We start from the raw sequence: 24,949 nt of genomic DNA on the forward strand, positions 1-24,949 counted from the left end.
GCGATACCCGACCACACGAAGCCACAGCCTTGGGGAACAGTGAAGCCATGTCAGAAGGAGCAGCAATTGAGAGCAGCAAATGCATTTTTCCTAGGGGAGATGTGGCTTGTATCCACTAGAGCTTCCAGCAACCATGCGATTAGTTGTTACCCAAGCCCCTGGGAGAGTCCGCTCTGAAATCGAAGCTGGCTTGAAAAATTCACCTCCCAAGTGCGCAGTGATCCAGGGCATTTTATTGGCAGTAAAAGGTCAGAACATTTTCTTGGTTTCCTCTGGTGAGGATGACTGGAGGCTGCAAGTCTTGTGAGAGGGTCTCTAGCCAGGCCATATAGAGGGAGCTGGGGCAGCGACCCTTGCGGCCGATGGGCAGCGTGCTGTGGAGGCGGAGAAAGAGGAGTGAGGGCAACGAGGTACAAGAAACCCTTGGCCAGCCCTGCAGACACAGCAGTTTGTTCCTCTTTGGCATGTAGGTGCCAATTTGCAGATTATAAAAATGATACCATTTCATAGAATCATAGAATGCTTAAGGTTGGAAGGGACCTCTAGAGGTCATCCAGTCCAACCCCGCTGCACACGCAGGGTCACCTAGAGCACGTGGCACAGGACTGCGTCCAAGCAGTCCTCTCCCCGTCCCCAAAAATAACCCAAAGATGTGAAAGAGCAGCTACCACCTACATTGCAATCAGCGCTGCATCCCGTGAGTAATCCAGCAAGATCTCGTTCAGCCTCACTTGCCGAAGGGACTAAGGAGCAAAGGCAGAGCACTCCACCGTCGCAGAACAACCACTGCGGCAGTGGCAGAAGGACCAGAGCCCTCATGCCCGGCCGAGCACAGCCACATCTGTCTGTGCTGGAAAGGGCCCTACCTTGGCTCTGTTTTTATTGACCTCCTCATCAGAAATCTTCCAGGGACAGTCACGCCGCATTTCGTTCACCACCACCTCATCTTTAAACCCATCATTCAGCCTGAAGGGAGCAATCAGGTCGTCAAACCTCCTGATGCTGCAAAATAAGCACACAGTGTCACCGAGCAGGGCCCAAGCAGCGTCTGCCATCCTGGGCAAGTGTGGCCAGTCCCTGGGGTTCACGAGAGGGGCTCACTACTGAGGGCAGGCTCAGAAACTGAGCTCTTCTACTGCCCAAGCCCTCTGTGCTGAAACAGGAGGGGACCCACACAAAATGTGGCTGGTGGTGAGCAAGGTGGCATGGGGGCAGGAGGGACCCCATGGTCCTGGGCATGCACTCATGCATGTGCACTGGCATCAGCCTAAAACGGGTAGGAAGAAAGCTGTGGAAGTGAGTTACTGCTCAGGCCGGGGGTTCTGGTTGATGTCTGGCAGGATGTGGACCTCGTGAAAGCCCAGGCGGAACTTGCTCAGCAGCGACACAATCCTGCCGACAAGAGGAGGGAGTTTCAAAAAAACTCTTAAGTCTCTTTAGAGTGAGAAATTTCCCTAAGTGTTTTCCCAGCTGTCTTGATGAATTCAAAACGTTCATTAGTCCTGGAGAGAGCAGAATCTGCCACCACAGCCTCGCTGCACAACTTCGCCCGGTCTCCCCTGCCACCTCTCCAGACACTGCTGCTGCTCACACACAACCCGCTTCTGGCCTCATCCCCATAGGAAAAAGTCTTGCATAAGCCTTAGCTTGCATTTTCCATCCCTACTTTCACATTTCATGCCTTTGTATTTCCCAAGGCATGAGGCTGCTGCTCTGAAAGCAACTTGGACCGGGCTCCTCCCTGCTCCCTTTAGGACCCTTGGGTTAGGCAGAAGTTTCCCAGGAGAAAGTGTCCATGGCTGGGCCCTCACTTACGCCTTCCTCTCTTCATCCATCCTGTTGATCTGCCCGCCGACAAACACCCGTATTTTGCACTTTCCCCACCGCTTCTTGCGCCCAAGAAGATAGGGAATGAGGAGCGTGAGCCCTGCCAGAGAGCACAGCGAGCACTCAGCCCGCTTGCTCGCGTGCAGCGGCCGAACGCTGGTGTGAACTGCAGTCCAAGCGACGGAGCAGACCCCGAGGGCTTGTTAGCACTCTGCCGACACAAGACACTCCTGGCCCCACGTGGAAAGGAAATGGCATGAAGGGTGTATATTAAAGAGAAAAGTTACCTCCGTCGTCAAAGAGCCAGTAAATGTCAATGGTCTTTTTGCCCTGCCCAGTCTGGAAGATGGTGCTTGCCTGTTGTCCAGCTACAAAGGCACTGGAGTCCACTGGAAAGGCGAGAAAGAGTCCTGGCATGAGCAAGGGAGACCTGCAACCCGCCAGCTCAGTGCTCGCAGCAGAAGTGTCTGCAGCCGGCGGGGCAAGGGCTGGAGCGAGCGGCAGCAGTTGCCACGAAGGGAAACAGCTGCCAGCATAGCTGGGTCAGCAAGAAGAGGGAATAGCTTGCGTTAGACTGGTTAGGAGGGTTGTTCATAAGGAACCTCATCAGACTGACATGTGCCAATGATGGGGGCTGCCGTGCCACCAGTGCCACTCTCCTTGGGGTCCTCTGCTGGCTCAAACATGGGGTTAACTGGGAGGGAGGAAGGAGCAGAACAAGGCAGTGAGAGGAGTGCCATTGGCGAGGGGGAACAGCGCTGCCACCCGGTCATGCCCCACATGGACGCTTGGTCGGGTTTGCCCTGACGGTGGGGGTCTGCTCTAAGGTGGCATTTGCTATGGTGCAGCGCGAGGAATGCACCCAGCCCTCACAAACGCCTTGGCAAAGCCCCAGGAGTTGTACCCCACAGAGGGGCCGGGCCCACACCCAGCCTGCGGGCACCATGCTGGGTGATGTGAGCAGAGCACTGCACAGCTTGTGCTCCGGCACTCACAGCCCAGGCACCACATCCAAGCCCCTGTCCCCAAGCTGCACTGGCCACCCAGAAACTAGTTGCTTGCTTTCCCCTAAGGAGAAGAAGATGGGGGAAACACGCTGCAGGCAGAGCCAGCTCCGGACAAGAGCAACGCTTGTTCTCCAGCTAGGTGCCATTGGATGCTTACTGTGAGCCTGCATCATTCTAGAGATGTCCAGCCCTTCCTTTGTCCTCATTAAGCACACACCGTACTTGAAATCAAAGGCATCACTGGAGGGAGAGTAAGAGAAGGCAGTTAACGTTGACTGACTTCTATGTGACAGCCCCAGGGAGCAGGCAGCAACCTGCTCATGCTGCACAGATGCTGAAACCTTTCTATGAAACATGGCAGTCTGCTCATGGGGAGGCCCAAGTCTTTGATGGTGATTCTCACACCAGAGAAATCTAAGAGAAAAGCAATCCACCTCTGCCAGCCCAGAGCAGTAACTAAACCTTTCCGTACCTGCAGTTTCTGTCCTGAGTTTTCATGCCAGTCCTTGTTCTTTTAGGGAAAAGAAGTTGCCCTCACTTTACCATCAGCAGCCAGCAAAGGGAAGGTACCAGCCTGGAGACACCAAGCCCGCATGCTCCCCCAGGCAAAGTCCCTGCAGGGGCTGGCTGCACTTGCCCCACACGTGCCACCCATCAGCACCCACCCTTCTGCCAGGTGCTGCCCCATGCCACCAACTCAGCGATAGACCTGAAGGCGCTGAGCCAGCTCACGGATCTCTAGATCTGTCTGCCAGCAAGAGACCAACTAGACACCAGCACCACCATTTGTCCACGTAATCCTCCCATCACCAAAGCAAGTTACGTGAGCAGTCAACCCATCTGCTTCCCAGCGTACTGCAGGATTCCTACGTAATCCTCCATGGTCTGTGGGTGTGCTGTCTGCCAGTTCCTTTTGTACCCCAGGGCTAGGATGTTGGGCCTCATCTTCCCAAGACCTGAAGCCTAGGAAAAAAAGGAAGGATATTTACTGCATGTCCTTTGACGTCCCTGCATGGAGATGGAGGGACACAGGTGTGCTGTTCTGCATGGTGTTGTTGTTCTGTAGGGTCCAACCTAACAAAGCGCAACAGCAGCAGAAGGGACAGGGTTGCGGCAAGCGTGGCAAAAAAGAAGCAGTGGTAGAAAGGGAGCAAAGAGAGGTCATGTAGTTCAGGAGAACGGTCAGGAAATGGAAGAGAGGCGACAGAAAGCATCAGAGTTGGATGTTGACTGTTGCTTCCAGTCAGCCCTGAATAGATATAGCGGCACCAGCAAACCTGACCTGTCCCTCTTGAATTCACTGAAAACTCATGAGCAGAAGCATTAATGCGATCCCAGCCTGCGTTACCTACAAGGTTGGGGCTGAGCTGCTTTGCAGCTCTACCTGTAGAAGTATTTGGACTCCACTTCTCAAGTCCTCAGCTACCACATCTGTATAGAAAGCCTTGATCTTCCTCTTGATGAGCCACTTTGTATGGCCTTCAGATGTCAGGCTGGATTCTGGCATCTTCTGTTTCCGTGATCCCTGTTGGGAAGTGGGAGGAAAGGATACGGCGGCAGCATTAGTGTTTGGGGCATAAACAACAGCGATGCCCTTATAACTGGTGACTTTATCACAAAGGAACTTCATTTCCCCCTGCTTCTCAAATCACTGATAAGACTTGGATTTAACCACTGCATGCATGAAAAGCTGCAGTCCTACCAAAGTGCCAGTGAAGATAGCCAGCAATTGACACATACCATGCCAACCCTCACATAATGAATCCCCCCTTGCAAAACAGAGGGAGTTTGTTTTATGTCATGTTCCCTGCACAGCTGATGCAAATATCAGCTCCTAAGGTCTCAAAATACCTATCTGTGGTATAAGACAAAAATGTCACATTTATTTGGAGGACAAAGTGCATCATGTTGGGCTAAGTCCTGAAGCCTTTGACTCCGGTGGTGTCAGTGGCAAAATGTCTACTGAGGATAATGCCAGATGGAGACCGTCCTAACCTACCATCTCCTATTTATCAACATTTCCTCTGACAAGTGACTCAACACAGCTGGAAGACTTCCCTGCAAACAGCATGCTCTGGACTTGGATGCATCCAGCATGCCTGAACCACACACTTGGAAGCATCAGCCTAAGGGATGAGCTCCGGGCCACCCTGAACCAGACACCAGCTGCAGCCTGGTAGCCTTGCTGCAGGCTGGCCTAAACGTGCCCACATGACACTGACATGGCCCGGAGCAAGCAGCCCTGCTCCTGCCACTCCTTAGGGGAGCACAAAAAGCTGTTGTCCCCACTTGATCTTGAAGGTCTGAACTCACTAGAGCACAACCTCATCCTCTGATCAATGCCCATCTGCCACGAGCAATGTATGAGCTTTGCTTTGTCAGTTCAGCTGCGATGGGAAGCTGTTAGCCCACAGTGGAGCTGTGGCACATCACCAATATTGCTTAATGAGCCGGAGGGACTGCCAGCAGGAACAGTCTTGCTTTTAAGTCATCATTAGGTGGCACATAGGCATACATATTTAAATCACTGGCCCAGTGATCCCATCACGACACAATCTGGATTCTTCTAATGTGTTTTCTAGATCACCTCCCACAGATTGCCAGTTTCTGCCAAGACCAGGATCCAAATGTATTTTTTATGTAGCCTCATTTTCCCCTTTCTTTCTCTCTCACATGCAGCAAGGACTTTACAAGCTGCTCTCTCACCAGCTGTGTCACCACGGCTCTATCACTCAGCAGCCATGGCAGAGTGGCCCTTGCTGTCCCACACTCTGTGTCTGGATTCTGAAACACAGTTCTTCAGACTTGAACAAGGCCAAAAAACTGACACCAAGAACTAAAAATACCTGCTGCTGTCTGTACCTGCTGCTACGGATGTCCAAATCCTGGGGTCTGACTTGCCCTTACCTCCTGTGTCAGGACTGTCGTCCCTTTGAGGGAGCACAGGGCAGTGCTCTGTGAATACTCACTATCAACACGTTCCCGCAGATCATCAAGCTGAGATTCTTGGTGAAAGTGCCCACAAAATCCACCAGAGCTGGACGGAAATTGGGAGGGCCAGTTAAAACCAGGCATTGAGGTCTGTGGAGAAAGCAAGCAGGGGGATGCTGTTATTTTACAGTAGGGTGTCACTAAGCCTGTCTGAAGGGAATCAGCTCTCTCTTCCTGTGTGTGGCTAACAGCAATGCTAGGAAGCATCTTTGGGAAGAGACAAAAGCATGTGGCTAAGTGGCTTCAATCCTGTGAGATCATAAGAGAATGAGGGCTCTGCGTCTAGTTGGGCTGGGAAAGGTAATGAGAAGGGTCCTCCCATACCTGCAATTCACCCTGTAAGCCAAAGCTGCAGGGAGGACCTGGGCTGTGGAAGCCTGTTGGCCCATTTTTGCTGGAGCCAGATGCGCTGAGGGCCAAAACAAGAATGTGGCCAGAGAGGGGAATCGGCCCTGGGTTTACTGGAGGAAGAGGCAACCTCGTCTTGCCTTTGGCCTCTTCTAAGTTTTGAGCGTGACACGGAAGCAGCACTTGCCTGTAGTTCTTGACGTGCTCGTCCACTTCACTGAGTCCCACAGAGTAGTTCAGGGCCAGGTTGTAGGAGCTTGCTTGCACGGACGAGCCCCAGTTCACGTCTGCAGCGGCAACGGTCATGTGCAACAGAAAAGTGAGAGGGACTGGGTTGGACCTGAGCTATGAGCTGTTGCAGGGAGGTGCTCCAGAAGCTCAGGAGACCATGCAGAGCAAGCGGCCTCCACCCAGGGACCTCTCCACAGCCCCTCACGCCGGCACTACCTGCAGCATCAGAAGCCCCTGCTGTGCACCTGGCTTTTTGTAGAGCACATATCCCAGGAGGAAGATGACAATGCCGAAGGCTATCAGGGCGGCCCACCATGTCAGCAGGAACATGATCACGATGGACACAGTCGCTCCGAACAGAGCGGCCCACTTGCTGTAATACCGGAATGACGGCCTCCATCCTGAGCACAAGAACAGATGGCGCCCGCTGCCCGTCTCTCCTTTGGCCCCAGAGATGAGGAGCCGGCACACCAGGACCTGGGTGTCCTGTTGGTGCCGTGCAGCCCACCTGGCGAGTTGGTGATGGAGGCGTGGAAGCAGCTGAAGTTGATGAGCGCATAGGAGCACAGGAAGAAGTTGGAGATGATGGGGGCAATGGAGTTGAGTTCAGCTGCGAGGAGAGACAGAGATACCCTTCATGCCGGAGCCACCAGGAAGCAGACTGAGGCCTAGTTATGCCGGAGGAGACTGAGACACTGCTGTCTGGGGGCAAGAGGTGCGTGAGGCCAGGGAAAGCACCTACCGATCAGGATGAAGCCCACGGCAATGGCGTAGGTGAGGATGTACCCGCGGATGGGCTCGCTGTTCTTTCCATAGCCCTTCCCAAAGAAGCCGATGAGAGGGTAGAGTTGGTCCTTGCAGAGGCACTGCAGGAAGAAGTGCTGCACTGGAGGACTGGCTTGGGAGCTGCACACGAGTGAAGACCTGGCCATGCAGCTGGTTATTTCCAGGAAGAAGCATGAAGCTGGCTGGGCAGTGACCGGCGCGTGGGTGGGCAGCACCCCGTGGTGCGAAGGACACACTGGAGTGGGCAGCGCTAATGCGGAGGTGAGGGCCCATTCCGCTCTGCCCGTGAACCTGCCTTGTCCGTGCTGCGCTTGGCTCCGTGATGCTCTCTCTGAGCTCCCAGGCTTTGCTTTTAAACCCGGGGTGATGGGAGGCACGAGCAGCTCTTTCCCTGGCCTCTGCTCTGGCACCATCCTGCCGCCCCGGTCTTTGGACCGCTTCTCACCTGAAAGACTTTTGGGGCTGAGACAAGGCAGGCCAGTGCCGAGGACAGGGTAGCACCAAAGATCCCAGCTGTGATGAGGGGGCCGAACCCGGACACCATGCTCATGCTCTAGCGGAAAAGCAGGCGGTCAGACCTCCGGGGCGCCCCAACAGGTCAGCCCCAGGAGCCTTCCTGCCCAGCTGGCCCCGCTCCATGTCCCCAGCACTACCTGGTAGTAGTTGCTGAGTCCGTAGCGGCAGCTCTGCTTCTGGGCGCACTCGGTGAAGTTCCACCCGAGGCCGCACGCCAGCCCCTCGCAGCCCAGCGAGCCGGCGCCCGTGGTGTCGTTGAGGCTCCCGGAGGCATCGCGGACCACGCAGGCGCCTGCCAGAGCACAGCCCCGTTCACTCCCCCTCTCCCTCCCGTCCTGGGGGTCGCACAGGCCGTGTGCGGAGTCGAACTGGGGACGGCTTCTTGGTGCCTTGGCCCTATTGGGCTGGGGCTGCTGTCTGTAGGTTTGTGCAACCCAGACCCAAGTTCCTACAAAGCTTTTGCTTCCCTAGTCCCTTCAATTCCCACTGTGGGGCAGAATTCCCTTATGCAGGAGACTTGACCAAGGAGCTGCAACAAAGTCACCAATCATTGGCAAAACATTCTGTTTTGCCACTTGGAAGATTTTTCTCATTGAAACCTATCAGGAACCAGCGCAAGCATCTGCAAGCACTCGGATCAGAGTATTGATCCTCATTTATACAGCTTACTCCCAGCTCCCACGGACCATATCCATCCCCTGCACCCCGCCACGCTTCCCGTGCCCGTGCATGTCCTTGGGATTGGCACCCAGCTCACCCTGTGGCACGCCACTTACCAATTGTAGCAGAAATCACCAGGTAGGACACCGTGGTCCAGAATATAGCCATCAGGGTGCCTTTGGGAATGGCCACAGCGGGATCCTGCCACAGGGAATTGCAAGGATTTATAAAACAGCTTTCCTGTTGTTTCCTGTAACCAAGTCGCACTTAATTTTGGCTGCTTTGTGAAAGGAGCTATAACTCTCTGCAACAAAAGGCCGCAGGGCAGCTCTTGGCCTAGCAGGGTGCAGATTACCAAGGTTTGTCTGTGCGTTTTCCCATCAGCTCTAGGGTCTGCCCCTAGGCTCCCTTCCCCTAGAAATGCCCGCTCATGTAGGAACGGTCAAGACGTACCTTTAAATCACCTGAAATGTTGGCTCCTGCCAAGATGCCAGTTGCTGATGGAAAGAAAATAGAAAACAAACCGAAGAAGGTGCCGTCAGGTCCACGCCAGTTGGGCACAAAGTTCTGGGCAAAAATGTCAGCTGGGGAAGAAGCAGAGAAGAAGCATTTCCATTTAATTCTTCAGATCAGGGTCTTCCCATCTGCTTTTCTCATTTTAAGCATGTGGGCTTTGGTTTGCTGTTTCCATCCTCTGACTGCGACGAGGGCATGTGGGAGGAGAGATGGGCACTGATATAACACATAATGCCTGCCTGCAGGGCTCGAGCCAGGAAAGCAGCCTCATTTAGGATTACTTCAAAAACAAAATACAGTGTGATTCAGTTTGAAGAGGAGCATCTCATTGCCTAAATGAGCACTGCCAGAGATCCATCAGCTCTCACAGTGGATAAGCACTTTTCCATAGTAATTTTCTCCCAAAAGGCTTCAGCTCTTTGCTTTGATCTTCTGCTGTGTCTAGTATCATTGCAACACAGGACAGACTCACCTCTGTAGCTGAAGAAACCCTTTGCTTGCTTCTCTGCCGTGGCTGGGATCACCGTCCCCACTAGGTAGTTTATGAAAGAAACCAAGATGACCAGGAAGAACAAGACCTGAGCCTGAGAGATCAGAAAGATTCAGAGGATCAGCTTTTTGGATATGAGGCCACTGCAAATGCTAGCGAGAGTGATAAACCATGAGAAGAAATCCCAGTGCATGCTCGGGCATCTGGTGAGAGCTACGAACACAGCATCATTGAGTCTTCTGACCTCTCAGGCTGCCACGGTGCTCTGCCACTCCAGCGAGCTGGTGTTAAGGTCCCCTCTTTCCCCCTACCTCGGAGCAGGGGCAGGCTTTGGGGCTCCCCCCATTCCCCTTCTCGCCTTTTGGTGATCCTAGAGCAGCGTCTCCACTGAGTATCTTGAGAAATGTAGGAATTGGGAGCAATCCCCTGACTGCAAGAGCTTCTCGTGTTCTTTGTGGCAGACAGACAGGGCTCTGCCAAGTATTGAAACAAGTGGCAGCAGCCTATACACCAGCCAAAATCTTCTCTGCAGCCTTTGGGAACCAGCTTGGGTTCATCCTGAGAAATGAGCATTACCTTGGCCTCCCACTCCATCCCCGCCAACGAAATGCCGAGCAGCACGGTGACCGTGATGACCCCGATGATGCGGATGTCATTGGTGGGGTCTACGATGAGAGAGTTATATTCCTGAGAAGGGAAGCACACATCAGTCTCCTCTGGGGATCAGTTTCCTGCCTGGGACACAGCCTGCCACCACCATGAACCTTCTCCAGACTTTTAGCTAATACGTACAGAAAACATGTTAAAGCGGGAGCACAAAGCCACCCTGCTTTTGTTCTAGCATGCCAGAAGCATTTCCAGAGAGAAGCACTTTAAACCCGCTTTGGGCAGCAGTCCTTCAGATTTCTGTGCTATGGTGTCACACTGTGGCCTCTGGCCACACCGGTGCTTCAGCCAGGAAGGCACCTTGCAGCTCCTCTCAGCTGTCAGGGGGCTCTGAGCGCTACCCAGATCAGAGTTTGTCAAGTGGTGAATGCTCGCCCAGGGGTACAGCTCTTGAAGGAGTCATTTCCAAAAACACTAGTGAAAAGAAATGTCAAGAATAAAAATACCAACTCTAATTTCCAAAGGAAAGGACATATTATAGCAATTAACTGTGAGGTTGGAACAGGGGAGATGCCTTATGTAACCACCAAGGATTTCCACCAGTTTCAGTTGCCGATGGCTGATGAGCAGCATTCCAGCATTAACACAACTATCAATAACTAACTCAGCTACTCCCTTGTGTTGGCTCTGTGAGGGGCAAGCACCCAGCAACCTTGCACCTCACTGCATCCCACAAAGAGAGATGCAGGAGGGTGAGTTTGCAACAACACAGGAGCTGGTTATGAAGGGCCTGGCGACCGCGAGGTGCTGTGGATGGGGTCTCCAAGGCACGCCGCATTTCGTACCTGCAGCAGATCACGGACCGTCTCTGCAAAGCCCACCGTGTGCATGGCCACCGCTACCGCGTTTGCAAAGGCAAAAATCAGACCAATAGAACCTCCCAGCTCTGGTCCGAGGCTTCTTGAGATAAGGAAGTAGGTGCCCCCTAGTGCAGTGGAAATGCCTTGTGAAATCAGCAGCTTCCTCTCCTCCTTGCGCATCCCTGTCTCTTCCCCCCCACCCCTTACTCGAAGCATCTGACTCTTGGTCATGATAAATATAAGAGGAACCAAGAGGTGTTTACCAGCGAATAAGAGGTTTTTCGGAGCAATAGAACTTCATCTCTACCACCCGAGTTACTTGCTTAGCCTTCAATTTTTGGGCTACTTCTCACTTCAGCTGTGTCTTTCTGTGATATTTCCATACCCAAGCCAAAGTGCAGAGACCCAAACTACACAGAATGTGACAACACTGCTGGCAAAGGTAGGATAAAATCTCTCCCTCTGTATTTCATTATGAGGGTGCCTCAAGGAGGGAATGAACAGAGCTCCTCAGGCAAGGTGCTCTAGCCATCAACGTGCAAGGAGTCTGCGTCAACAGAAGCTGTAACGTAACAGCCATAAAGGAATGCTTTAGTGAGACTGAATCTCCATGGAGCAGAAGGGCAATCACTTGTGGTCCTGAGGTGTCTGTTATATGCGAGCCCAACCCTTACATTGCACCGTGTGTGGGGACGTTCGTGGCCATGGGGCAACTTGAGGCCGAAGGCCTGCTAACCCAGGCAGGAGGGTAAGGAGAGCCTCCCCCTGTGGGGTGGTTGAGGCTTATAGGTGGGGGGCAGTTCCCAAGGCTCCCCAGACATGCAGCAGGACACGAGGGCAGACCGTGAGGTGGGAGGACATTACCTGATTTCACTTTGCCGTTGGTGGATATGGCAGAGATGGACAAGCCGGTGATGGTGGTCACTGTCACGGACATCAGGATGATCAGCCACGTGAGCGCTGCAGCAGGGAGAGACGGGCTCTGCGCTGGCACCTCCAGCTTGTCCCCAGTGTGCACGACCCCAGGGTACCTTCACAGCCTCTAAACACTGTTTCTCGTCCCTGCTCCTGACCTGTGCTTAATGCTACCAATACCTCCACTCCCACCGCCTTATATCCCACGTGCTTTGGGCCATACAGACAGTAAAGGCCGAGCCTGCACTAAGCAGTACTGTGAGAGCAGAGAAGTACCCACCGATTCCTGCCTGGGCCGTGATCCAGGGCAAGCGCAGGTAGAGAATCACTCCCCAGATGTTCAGCATACAGCGAATCTGGAGCGGGCACAGAGAAGGACCACGTCCCATGAGCACGGGCGCTGCAGCCTGAGCAGCGGGAACAGGCACTTGAGGACTCGGAGAGCCACGTTAGACCCCCTGTCTACCAGTAAAGGTGGCTCCAGAGCCTTGGAGTTAAAGATGACCCATAAAGTCAGTAAAATAATATAGATGCTTGCAAAACATATATACACATACTTATAAATATATATATATACACACATGAAAAAAATTCAAGACATACTGGCCAGGTTGCTGCCATAGAGGATTGGGCTGGGTTCCAGGGGAGGAACAGCAGGATGGGGGCAGAAGACAGGCCCTGGGGTGGTGCCGTGGAGGGGCCGCGCTCCTGACCGGGATGGCACTCACCATCACACCCTTGACCCACCCAAAGCGGACGGGCTCTGGCGGCGATGCCTTGGGGCCCTCGGGTGCCCCCTCCTCGGGCACACTGTCCGTCAGGCCGTTGCTCCGCTGAGGCTCGTACGCAGCCTTGCGGCGGTGGCCAGTGTCGGTCTGTGGAGGCAAAGGGAAGGCAGGGAGGGCTGCGGCCTGTGCCAGGGCCATGCACCCGAGCGGGACCCCGTTACCTTCAGGATGGAGTGCAGGTCAGCCAGTGAGGGCCGGCCCTGCGCGCCGCCCGCCACCCCGCTCTCGGCGTAGTGCTCATATGCAGGCACCACATCCACTGTGTTGTAGCCGAAGGTCCTGGTGCAGAGTGGGCTGCCCGAGAGCTGCGTGGGCTGGACACTGTCCACTGCAGTGGCCTCGGCACCCCCGTAGTGCGCTCGGCTACCCTCCTCGGCGCCCATGAGGGTGCTGATAGTGAACCTGCCACTGCAGCGAGCCGGGGCGGCGGGCAGCTCTGGCAGCTCCGCCATGTCGCCTCACAGGGCGCCGCCGTCGCCACAGCGCAGGCAGCAGCTGAGGGGCACCAGTTTTATAGCTGGCAAGAGCAGGAGCCTCCCCCATGGCCCCTGCGGGGTGAGCGGCATTGCCAACGGCGGGGAGCAGCTTGAACCACCCCAAGCTGGACAGCAGGGAAAAATAGCCAGCGGGGGTGTCCAAACAGCGGCGGTCAAAGCGCCGGTGTGCGATGGAGGCGGCGATAACAGATGGGAGATTAGGTGGCAAGGACAGAGCAGCACGGAAAGGCGGCATGAAGCTTGCCTCCGGCCCCTGCCAGGGAACATGCTGTTCCCAGCAGGATTTATTATGGAAAACAAGGGCGCTGCTGCCCCCTGCACATGCCCTGCCCTGCAGGGTCGCCCCAGACTCCATGTGGAAGGCAGACACTGTGCCAGCATCTCCCTGGCAAAGGGCTGGGGAAGGAGGGGGCGGGAAAGAACTGAGGGAGGAGCGCAGGTGCGGGGGCTGCGGAGCAATAGGCAGGCGGGTGGCACCTCTCAGTGAGGAGAGGGAACCAGGGGGAGCAGTGTCACAGGTGCATTAAGAGCAGTTAGCGATAAGATCGCTGAGGACAGCAAGCAAGGAGCAATAAAATATGGGGGCAGCGCCGGGGCCCATGAGGACTGCGGCCCCGTGTGTTTTGCCAGTTAATGGAAAATCAAACACACTCGTGCCGCTGCCTCTGGCCCTGTCTCGCCTTCACCCAGCAGTTCCCACTGCGCCGCCTGGCCTCCCCGCTGTGACCCTTGCCGGGGCACTCGCACTTGCTTACCCGGGAAGCTGAGGACAGCCCTGCCACCGCCATGCACTCACCACTTCTCCTTGCCAACATGATTAAAGGTAGATGCAATCAAGACTCAGCCAAGATCACCTGGTTTCCAGCAAAAATCACTTTTTCTGCTACTGAGAAACTTGTAACTCACCTGTTCAAGGCCTAAGCTCTGCCACGCGCTCTGCTCTCTGGTCCCAGCCCAACAAAGCATTTCAGCATGTGCAGGTCGTGCGGCACCGAGCACCCCCGGCGCCAGGAGGGCGGCAGCTGCCTCACCAGCTGCCCGGAACCCGTAGTGGAAAGGGGAGCTAGAGCACAGAACACGCCTCATCGCCCCTCCGCTTCACCCTGCTGCCGACGAGAACCCAATATGCGGTATTCTGGCGTCTGGCAGGGATTCGCTCCTCCTGCAAGGTGGATGTCAACTTCCATCGAAAGCCAGAGAAACAGCAGCGGACGCATACCCAGTAGGAATGGGTTTATTTTATAATCTCATTATTTAATACAAAAAAAAAAAAAAAGCCATTAACTTCCCCAAGGCAGCAGCAATCACGGGGGCTCTCTGCTGAACACCGCCAAAGCCGCTCCAGGAGAGGCACGGAGACTCCAGGCGCCGGGCGCAGAGCGAAGCAAGTGGTATGATGCAACCCTGGTGTAGTGAAATAGCCGGATAGTAGGAAGCGCTTGTCGTCGGCCTGATTCACAACACCAGCTGCAGCAACGATACCGGGGCTGTCCCACGCTGCCAGCGCCGTGGTGGGAGCTGCGAGCAGAGACGAGGGTTCATGCAGCAGCAGTGCAGCCCCCTCGGCTCCTTCACCTTTGGCCTGTCTTCAAGTCACCCTTCTGCCTCGCTGCCAGGTAGCTGTCAGACCAGCGCAGTTCAGTGCCTCTCAGCAGGGGGGCCAAGCACCGAGTCCGGCAGAAAAAGCTTCTATTCAGCCAGCTAAGAGGTGCCAATAAACCTTCCTGGCAGGGCTTTCGCTGGCTCCCTGCCACTCCCTCCCCTCAGCCCATTATCAATATTAAATGGGTCAAATGAACCTTAGTCTAGCTTTACAGAAGGCTCATTTCACAGTTTGCCAAGGCACTGTATTCCTACAAGCCTTTAATGAAGTTCTAATAGACGTGTTTCCATCTCAGAGAGGGAACCTACTGCCGGGCACGGCAGTGCCCCAGATCGCGAGGGCCATGGGAACAGCGTGGGGTGAGGCATGGCACAGGGCAGGATGCTGCAGGGGCCTGGTGAGAGAAAGCACACAGTCATTCAAGCAGAGGGATCAATTCCCAGCCTCTTCTACACAACTTTTCCATGTCGTCCTTCCTTACTTCCAAGTCATACAGAAACAGGATGAGAATACTGGTGTAAGGATACGAATGGCAGCAGTATTTGAGCACTGTCCACTCCCCACGAACATATAGGAATACCTGCTCACTCATTCACCCAGAGACACATAATACCTACTTTGCTCCAACAGCAGGACACTCACCAGCCAGGAATCCAAGGGGGCAGAACCAGGTTGTTCTTCCCTCAGGAATAAACGTATAAAACCCTGGGAGCTTGGGAGAAAGCAGAGACATCTGGAAAGCCCGGGCTGCCTTGCTCCATGATGTACCAGGACGTGCACCAACATCTCCCTTGATGCAGCCAAGCCCTTAAAGCTGGGCAGGGAAGAGAGAAGTTTGCTGGATCCCAGCCCAATGCAGAGCTGGAGCCCACTCCACCACTCTGAGGACTGATGTGCTGTTACACTCATCACCTGCATGGATGTGAGAAGAAATCACAGAAACATCAATGGGAAACAGATCCAACTCTCCATGGAAGCCTCCTGTATCTCCCCAACCTCTCACACACCCTAGGCTTCTGCTGTCCATGCCCTCTGTCACTGCAAGGCAGTTGGATCCTCGTGACTGTCAGAGTGAAGCACAATGTGGCCCCACTGCTGCTTGGCCTAGAAGGGACCTCGAGGCCCTCCGGGCTGGTGCAATGGTGGAGCAGGGAGAAGGAATCACTGAAGGGGAAGCGGCAGAGAAGACCCCGGCCGGAGCTGCCGTGGCAGCTCAGCTCAGAGCTCGTGTCAGGACAGGGACAGACTCGCGGCTCTCCCTGCGCCAGGGAGGATTCAGGGGCAGGTGCTGAGCGGCAGCAAGAGGAGGAGCTGGCTTTACCCTGCAGGACATTCTGTGGGACAGGTTCCATCCAGCTCCCAGAAGAGGCGGCAGGCCTTACTCTGCCACTTGCTTTCCACACACCTGGTCTCCAGCAGAGGAGGTGAATTTGGGAACTGCCACAACACACCAAGTCATTCACACACAAATGCACTGGAAATGCACTAACAACAGCAATCAAGACTTCCAGGGGAACCAGCAGACCCTCAGGCAACCCAACCCGCTGCCCTTCCAGCAACTCTGGAAACTCAACACAGCGCTCCCGAACCTGCCCCAGCTTCCCGAGAGCTGCCTGCCTCCAGCTGCAACAATCTTGACCCTGCCAAAGCATCTCCTGCTTTACTCTGCATCCACAAAAGCCCAAAGGGGATAGACGCTCCCTAAGATATTACCACGTCTTGGCTGCAGGCAGCACCACCACCACCACCAGTCGACGTTGCCACTGCAGGGCTCCAGACGTACCCATGGATTTTGCGGAGAGGACATAACTCTTGGTTGGGCTGCTAAGAATCCCTGCTGCTGGTTTGCCAATGCCACAGGACATGGTTTTGGGGGAGCTTGGCAAGCCATTCCCTGATTTCCTGCCCAGCAAAACTGCTATAACATTTTAGTAGAAAAAGTAATTAGAAAAACACAATAAAATTGGCCAAGTAGTTTAACATGGCTGTTACTGGTGTATTAAATATCATATTAAATATCACTGTAACCTCAAGAGAGGTTGCAGCTCCAGGCACTACAAAAGAGAGCAACGTCTCCCAGAAGAGCTGTGAATGTGCAAAAGTTGAAACTGGCCCCAGCATCTTTGCTGGCTGCTCTATACCCTGAACCACAAATGTTCTCATATCCCTGTACTGCAGATGGGTGTGAGGTGCACGGAGCCACGCGGGACGTGGGCTCTTCCCGTCTCGCTGCATGGGGCGCGGGCACTGCGGAGCCGCACAGCAGCGCTGGGAATGCTTCCAGGATCACACGCTCCCCAGGCTCTCACGCTGATTCAACAGTAGCCACAAGCCTTCGAGGCTGTTCTTAGGAAGCACTTTTCTTAAAGGGTTTCCCACCAAACCAACAGCAATATCCATCTACACCCACAGAATCCACACTTCAACTCTTTGCTCGGCTTCCCTGCTTCTTCTCCTAGGAACTCCATATGCAACTATTTTGCCCGACTAAAACCCTGTGCGTCGCTTCCCAAGTCTTTCCTACTGCCCAGTACAAACGTTCCCAGCCTCGGCCACTTCCACAGAAGCTGCAGTGGATCCTTGGCCTTTGCCAGAGCTGTAAATACAACAGACACTGACAGTTTCAAACATGACGGGTGTTGCTGAGCCTCCCTGCGGCACGCGGTGCAGCTGCCCCGCAGTCACGTCCCCGCACAAGACTCTGCACTGAGCTGGCAGCAGCGGGGCACGGGCACAATGCGGTGCAAGCGGATGTGCAATACAACGCGCTTTCAAAAACAAACAGAAACAAGCAAAAAAACCCCAAATTTCCAAGCTCCACAAGAGCAAGCACTAAATCAGCAACTTCCTTCCCATTTCCTCTTCTGTTATAAAGTTGCTTGCTTACCTCCCTAACACATCTCTCTCCTCACGGTCTGTTAATTTGCTTAGAATGATTTTTAATGATTTCTATAAAACCGTTTAGAATAAAGTGAATTAAAACAAAAACCCACAAAAAAGTGAAAATAAAAATGTCAAAACAAATAGAAATCAAGGACATTTATTTCCATCAACAAAAATACAGAATACAAAATGACACTTGTCCCACCCTCCTGAGGGACTAAGGACAGGCATGGGGCGTTGCAACCCTAAGCAAAAGCCTCCCTGCTAATTCATAAGGACCTCCATTTGCACCAGTCTTGCGTTTGTGTCTCCGGATGTTCTGTAAGGGATCATTCCAGCAAACGTTATCAGGGCCCGAGCTTGAGATCGAAGTTGCTAAAAAACATTAAAAAAACAAAACCAAAAACATATCTGTTACTTTAGTATCTCAGAAACTGAACCAAATTGAGTGAGGTATGTGTTAAACAAGGAAATATGATATTTGTTTTTCAAAGCTGCTCTGGATAACAACATCTCTCTACATTTGGAAGGAAATCCAGTTCTTTCCTTTTACAAGCATTTAAGGCTAAGTTGTGTGGACTGAAGGGACTTTCACACAGCTACACTTTTGCTTGCAATTTAAAATAAGACCATGAATTTAAAAAAAAAATCCATTTCTTTCATGACCTCTTTTTGCCACATAGATACTGCCCTGAGGCCGCTCCACAGAGGTAGCCACGCAGGCTGGGCCGGGCAACCTGTGAGGGTGCCCTCATGTCTCATAGCATCTGGGCCACGGGGGCTCCGTTTTCAGGAGTGACAGTCTGGCTTGTGGGAATCTCTGCCAGGAATTTGACAAAATGGATCAGGTCAAGTGGGATGGGATTTGGGTCCCTCATCCCCAAGGCCAATTAGTGGATGGTGGATTAGTGAAGGAGGAGAAAGAAAAAAAAAAAAGGCTCAATGCTTAGGAAATTTCATTTTGACATAAACAAAATATGTCTCCTTCTCTGGAGATCTTCCAAACCCGCTTGGATGCAGTCCTGTGCCACGTGCTCTAGGTGATCCTGCGTGTGCAGGGGGTTGGACTAGATGACCTCTAGAGGTCCCTTCCACCTTAAGCATTCTGTGATTCTATGATTCTATGACAAAAAAAAGAAAAAAAGAAAAAAGAAAGCTCAGACTTCAAATCTGACTGTTTCTAAACCAAGCACCCTTCCTCTCTGAGGTGGAACAGAAAACCCTGAGATTTCAGAGAGATGTTCAAGGCAACATCATTTTGTGTGTGCCCTGACTCCTAGTCAACAGGCTGGGATTGTTAGAGTTTCTGGAAAATCCAAACTATTAGTGATTTTCCCCAAATTTCCTTCCCCGCAGTACATTCCTTCCCCTAGAAAACTTCAGAGGAAAAATGTCTGCCAAAGGCAGCGTGCAGAAGCTCGTATCTGCTGCCTCCATGCAGACTGCTGAAGAATCTCATCTGAGATGCCCTGACTTTCTCCTCACTTCTAAAACCACCCCAAAGGGCCTCCGAGGCTGGGAAACAGGAGCAGTCTGGATTCCAGTACAGACAAATCCAAAGGGAGCTACGGGCCTCGAGGTTTCCCCTCGGAACGCAGAGCGCTGCCTGAGCAGCGCACACTGGTGACTGCTGGTACCGTACGAGGCCACAGCTCTTTCCTTCACAAAATCCTGCTGGCAAGGCTGACATCACACAGGATTACACCTCTACTGAGATGGGAAAGCTTCTAGAGTTCACACGCAGGCCAAAGCTCACTGCGCTAGCCCTTCTTTTCCTAATATAATTCAGAAATTCTCCGGAGGTTTTAACCAGTATTAAAATTTACCCCCCAAAGACACTGTAACGCATGACTCAAGCCTGGAGTCACTATAACCCAAGTTGCTTTTCACTATCAAAAGAAGCTGCTATTCATTTCCTAATCTGTACGACAGGATGAGTGCTGCAGCCTCAATTCCAGAGTGCCCAGGACAGCTTCAACTGAGCAGGAACAGCAAAACCAAACCTGGTGCCAGGGAAGCTGAGGACGCTTCCACTTAACACAGCAGGTTGAGAAGTGAGTGCTAGTCAGTCAGGAAAGGCTGTTAGAAATACTCAGTTATGTTAAGCCAAACACCTTAAAAAGGCCTAGCAAACCCTGTGAGCGAGTGAAAGCTATAACCTTACCGAATCTCTGTCTTCCATTACACGCTGGGGCCTGGCAGGAGTGGCTGGACTTGTGCCTTTCATCCTCTTATACTGGGTGAATAAAATATTCATGGTTGCAAGCAGCACCTCAGATAGGTTGTGCCTGATCTGCACAAAGAAAAGCAAAAAGAAAAGACATATTGAAATGAAGAGCGTGTTGACAGAACCTTTACTGTTACTATATGATATCAGAAAACCAAGCACTGACAGGTAGGGTTGGCATTTACACATGTAATGGTCATACAGTCAAAGGCTACCCTGCCCCACCATGACTGCATCATTTGGCAAAAAAACGTTATCCACAGGTTCTGGGCAGATAGGGGAGTTTCTTTCATCCTAGCATGATGCACAAAAACCTGGATGTGGACAACCAGCAAAAGCAATCAGCAGTAGCAGAGGCACCATATAGAGGCGACTTCCAAGGGCCTTTTCACACTTCTACCCTCATCTCACCATCATGTTTAGTCCTACACACCACCAACATTCTAACGTTCACAATGACGCTACCAGCATCCACGGTGACCACTGAGACCTTCTCCCTCTAAAACTTCACAGCTAAGAAAAGCTTCAGGCACATCAAGTATTTTTGCACATTCAAGGTTGCTCGCTGTCTTTGCACTAATTATAAGGAACAAGGCAGGAATATTTGGATGACCTTTATGAATTCTAAAAACCACAAAATTTACCAAGAGATAAGATCTATAGTGTCAAACTCTTAGGCCAGTGCCAGACATTTTGCCAGGTGGTGCAATGCCCAATTCGGAAGAATTGATTAACTCCAAAACTGAAAGGAAAATGTCAACCTTTTATCCACTAGTTTCATTTTGAAACAAAAAATGACCATATATTTAAAAATCCTCTTGAAAGGTGCTATGACAGGCACAAAAATAAATCCTCCAGGTACTGCCTTGGCTATGCCAGTTTCAGATTCTGGAGCGCACTTCCCTTCATGCACTAGTGCCCAAATGCACAAGCCCTCTGATTCGGAGGAAAAGAATCTCAAGATCTAAAAAGTGCTGGGTGACCTTACGAGCACTAAGGAGGACTAATTCAGTACAAAAGTTGAAAGTTTTCAGTATTCCAAATTCTTGGATCAGACTCAAGAAGTTCAGAGAGACTCAAACCGCAGATGTCTTCTTATGAAACACCAAACTAAGACCTCTGGGTAGGGATTCCACTGAGCTAAAGAACAAGTGCTAAGGAGAAAAAAAAGTCGCAAGCCTAAAAGTTTGTCTGTACAAATGCAAAATAATACCATCATATTTCCAATTAATGACTCAAGAATGATGAGATTACAAGGTTAAGACCCTTTTAACAAGATAAATTCCTATTCCTAAATAGGAAGCTAAAAAGAGGCATTACTTACTTCATCGCTGAAGTTCCTGAAGGCAGCAACTCTCTCCTCCACACAGTCTTGGCTCAGAGGTACAAGCTTTAGGCGTTCGATGATCTTCAAAAAGGAAAGCAGGGATCAGCATAAATTATAATCGGCATTTTATATACTGTACAGCAATAAAGCCTATTTTTGAAGCGTTACTGAAATGCTCCCGATTCCACTCATGTGAAAACCTTTCACTATCATTTGTTGGTTTATCTTCTCACTCATTTAAGTAGCCTTTAGTTCAAGGGTTGCAAAGCATCTCCAGAAAGATTTTTTTCCTGATTATCACGCAACAAGAAGTAAATGATTTTTTAAAAATTCCTACAGCATTGCAGCACCTTCTATCTCATTAAATAGAACTTTTTTGTTTTAAGTGATGCTATGTGAAACAGTCTGGGTTTCCAAGGGCATTAGGAAGCGGGCACTTCAAACGCGCGTCTTGCAACTTACATCAAAGGCCCTGTCAATGTGACCAGCATGATATTCATCAAAAAAAGTCATTAAGTCTAGCAGAAGGTAGAACGTGGAGTCAATGGATTTCTTTGCACTTATCCCTTGAGCTTTGTACCTGAAAGACATTTTTGTTTTAAACAATGTTATTGTACCACACGGGAACCACTTATAAACACGCATGTGTGTTTCTTGAAAGTAGACCATGAAGCACAGAAGGCATCTAACAAAGGGCAGCTTTCATTTTTCTTAAGCAAAGGGCAGAGTTTTCACATTCTCTTTTCAAATCTTTGTATTCACTTTCAATACTCCACCAAATCTGGGATTTCTAAATGTTTACAGTTTCCATATTCATGGACAAAACGGTGCTGGAAACTGGAGGGCAGTAAGGCAAGTGCTGCAGGGGAACGTTTGACATGCTGTTCTGCAGCACACAATCCCCCACTGCAACTGCCTCGTTTTGTGCAAAATGTTACAATTTCATAATGGATTAGATCTCTGGGTGTGCACTGGTTATCCTTGCAAGGAGGGGACTGAGGGAGCAACTGGCAAGTATTGCTTGTCAAAAGAAGAAATGCAAGGACCTCTGCCTAAAATCAACATGCTCTTGTTTATATTTTCCCAGCTCTAAAGTGCCTCCAAACTTGTTTGTTTGCCCCTTTTACTCCCATCCCACCACAGCATTTGAGGAAAAGTGATAAGGCGTTTCTCGCAGGTACCCACATTTTGTTCTGATAAAATACAGGAGTTGCCCATGGCAAACACTATGATACAACGTATCAAATGAAGATGGATATTAAAAAAAAAAAAAGTGCCATTTTGCAGCAACAGCCTTTCAGAAGAAGCCCAAGCTGCCAATGAATCTTGAGCAGTGACATCGTTCAAACGCACATCCCAGTTAACACAGGGATGCTGCAAATTATGTATCTTTTGGTCCCTTCCATTTCTATCCCTTTTTGAAACACCACAGTGCACTTTCGTAAAGCAATGCCTTGTGAAAGTGTGGTCCTCCATTGACATTAATCACCCCGCAGCTTCAATGCTCCCATTTTGGCCATTTCATATTTCATTAAAATAACAGTGAAACAAAGTTTTCAGGCAGCTGACCCTCCCAACTCTGCCATTACAATTCAAAATTACTGGTTTTGTTGCTCTCTCCTAATACTATTTCCATGAACCAATTTTTTAAACAGATTTTTGTTTTTAAAATTATCTAAAACGTACGATACATTATATTTACTGCTCCTTAAGAGACTGTATCTGAATTACAATTGTACAATTCCATTTCCCTGATTCGCCTCCAGACAAAGAGTTTTGCTTCTGCCAAATCCACCCAACCAGCAGCTGAAGGTTTTCTTTCTGCTTTGAGCACTGCAGGATACTGCAAGCAGGACAGAATTGATTCTGAGCTCTTCTCTGTCCTCCTGAACTCGTCACTACAAGTGCCCTGCTCCAAGGAGCAGAAACAAAACCAAGCACAAACACCCACTGAACCCACAGTAGAAGGCTCAGAGCCGTCGGCGAGCTGAGGTGAGGCTCACGCTCCCCACCCAGGGCCTCACCTCTCAGCAATGGAATGGGCCATGTTCTTCAGGCGCTCCTTGTTGGACTGCGGAGTGCCAATCTGGGGCACAAGGGGACTGAGGAGCTTGTTCATCAGTTCCAGAACTTTGTCCGGGTTCTGTAGATACAAAGATTGCATAAATAAAAGGACAAGGATGGAAAAAGCCTCATGCAGCAGTGCCTAGCGCAACGTGAGAGATACCTCCCTACAACAGTCAAGACTGAGCAAAGCTGCAGAAGACATCATCATGCTACTGGCTCAAGTGAAGAAAAAAACCAAAAACATACAGCCTTCAAGCTTTCTCCTAAAACACTGTTTACTGACTTGTCCCCTTTTATTTCAACCAGCACACTCTGAGGAAATAATTGCACTGGCTAGAATAACATGGGGCAGTTGCTTCACAAGATCACAGGGAGCAAGAATCCAGGCTGTCTTAAGTCAGAATCAATGGGACAGTGACCAGTCCCCATTTCCTCACTGAAAACCTTCCATGTGCAGCTGAAGGCTCTGCTCCAAGAACAGCAAAATAATCTACTATATAAAGCAATCCAATCTCTGACACTAAATCTAACTTCCTATCACAGTGGGTAGGTTTGGAAGTGAGAAGGTGAGCCAAATATATATTTATGGGGGCATATAACAGATACTTACCTTTGCAAGGTCATAGAGTTTTGCAGCTTCCTCAAACAATCCTTTGTTTTCTGCTGCAGAAGCCACTTTGTTAATAATAGGTTTTGTGTCACTAGTAAACTTGTCTATCACTCCAGGCTGTAGAGATGGGACAAATATGAGAGCAGAGGAGAGAGAGAAACAAAACAAAACAAACAAAAAGGTCAGAATGCATAAAAATTTCTGAATATTCTGTCAAGGCAATGAATATTTTACTTGTTGGACTATGATTAGAGTGGCCTGAACATTTCCATGGGAACATGCAGAAGGGCCATGTTAAAAATAGGAGCTCTTGTGAGAGAGACTCTCCAAAAGGGAGTCAGCACTGAGACAGCTGCTGTTTCTAATTCATTCAAAATGACCCAGATAACAGGTCAAAATCTAAATTAGTTTAATTCGCTGATGATACATTGCAGTGGAGAAGAAAACACAAAAGATTTCAGCAGATAACATGTCAGGGTCTTTGGGGATGCTGTTTGTGTATATTGGCTTGACATGTTGCAAATGAAATCTTAAACTGACAAAAGAGTGCTGAAAGAATTTTAAAAGAAACAAACACAAGCACAAAATAAAAGGCAGAAAAAAAGGTATCTGAAAAGGATCTTCCTGCAGTGGATGATGTAAAAATAAGATTAAATAATCTGTAAGAATTCTTTTTCTTTCTTTTTTTTTTCCCTAATAAAAACAGCAAGTCCTGAATTCTGGTTTTATAGCAGAGAAACACAAGAGCACAATTGCTTTTAGGAGAAATTGAAAAGTCAAGAAAGATGTTTCACCTCCAACAGCATAACCTAAAAGCCATCTCTTTAAATACATCTTACAAAACAGCAAAATGAAAAAGAATTGGTAAAGATTACTGAGGTTACCCTGTTTTCATCTATTCAATCTCACTGCTTTTAAACAACTGGTAAAAGAAAAACAACCAAAAGGAAATCCTGCTAGGAATCACTGAAAATGACTTCAGCTTGAGGCATAATCTCACAATTAAGACCGGAACAATTCTGGAGTTTGATTTATGCATAAAGCAAAAGTTGCTTCAGTGAACAGTAAACCCTCAGAAGTTGTGCAGAATTTTCTGTATCTCCACGCACTCTCCCCTTTCAAGCTGAAATCTTAAGGCCTCCTCTGACAGTGTCAGCTTACATTTTAGTTTTAGAATATCACTAAAATAAAATA

The 24,949-nt window shown here is 50.6% G+C and overlaps 2 protein-coding genes across 2 annotated transcripts in view; both read right to left on the reverse strand.

Moving 5' to 3' along the window:
• Positions 1–214: 214 nt before the first annotated feature.
• On the reverse strand, positions 215–12,103 carry SLC12A3 (solute carrier family 12 member 3). The gene is made up of 23 exons (XM_088519822.1): positions 12,034–12,103; positions 11,703–11,798; positions 10,824–10,963; positions 9,949–10,059; positions 9,355–9,466; positions 8,820–8,950; positions 8,483–8,567; positions 7,844–7,998; positions 7,636–7,743; positions 7,147–7,270; positions 6,913–7,014; positions 6,650–6,805; positions 6,361–6,460; positions 5,804–5,915; positions 4,219–4,359; positions 3,691–3,797; positions 2,992–3,074; positions 2,115–2,216; positions 1,816–1,927; positions 1,306–1,392; positions 867–1,002; positions 676–743; positions 215–374 (listed from the first exon to the last, which is right to left on the reverse strand). The coding sequence occupies exons 1-23, from the start codon at positions 12,098–12,100 to the stop codon at positions 233–235; spliced, it is 2,577 nt and encodes an 858-aa protein (XP_088375948.1). The 5' UTR covers positions 12,101–12,103; the 3' UTR covers positions 215–232.
• A 5,565-nt stretch (positions 12,104–17,668) lies between these two features.
• The window catches only part of NUP93 (nucleoporin 93), a 66,211-nt gene continuing 58,930 nt past the window's right edge, over positions 17,669–24,949 (reverse strand). Inside the window, exons 16-21 of the mRNA XM_010222471.2 lie at positions 23,756–23,872; positions 23,103–23,221; positions 21,541–21,658; positions 21,076–21,159; positions 19,689–19,817; positions 17,669–17,899 (exon numbers count right to left, since the gene is read on the reverse strand). Coding sequence (XP_010220773.1) covers positions 17,789–17,899; positions 19,689–19,817; positions 21,076–21,159; positions 21,541–21,658; positions 23,103–23,221; positions 23,756–23,872 — 678 coding nt within the window. The 3' untranslated portion in view covers positions 17,669–17,788. The remainder of the gene's footprint in view (positions 17,900–19,688; positions 19,818–21,075; positions 21,160–21,540; positions 21,659–23,102; positions 23,222–23,755; positions 23,873–24,949) is intronic.

The sequence above is a fragment of the Tinamus guttatus genome, unplaced genomic scaffold (genome assembly GCF_059628265.1).
Source record: "Tinamus guttatus ecotype Peru unplaced genomic scaffold, ASM5962826v1 Tinamus_guttatus_pri_ptg000074l, whole genome shotgun sequence".
Lineage (NCBI taxonomy): Eukaryota > Metazoa > Chordata > Aves > Tinamiformes > Tinamidae > Tinamus > Tinamus guttatus.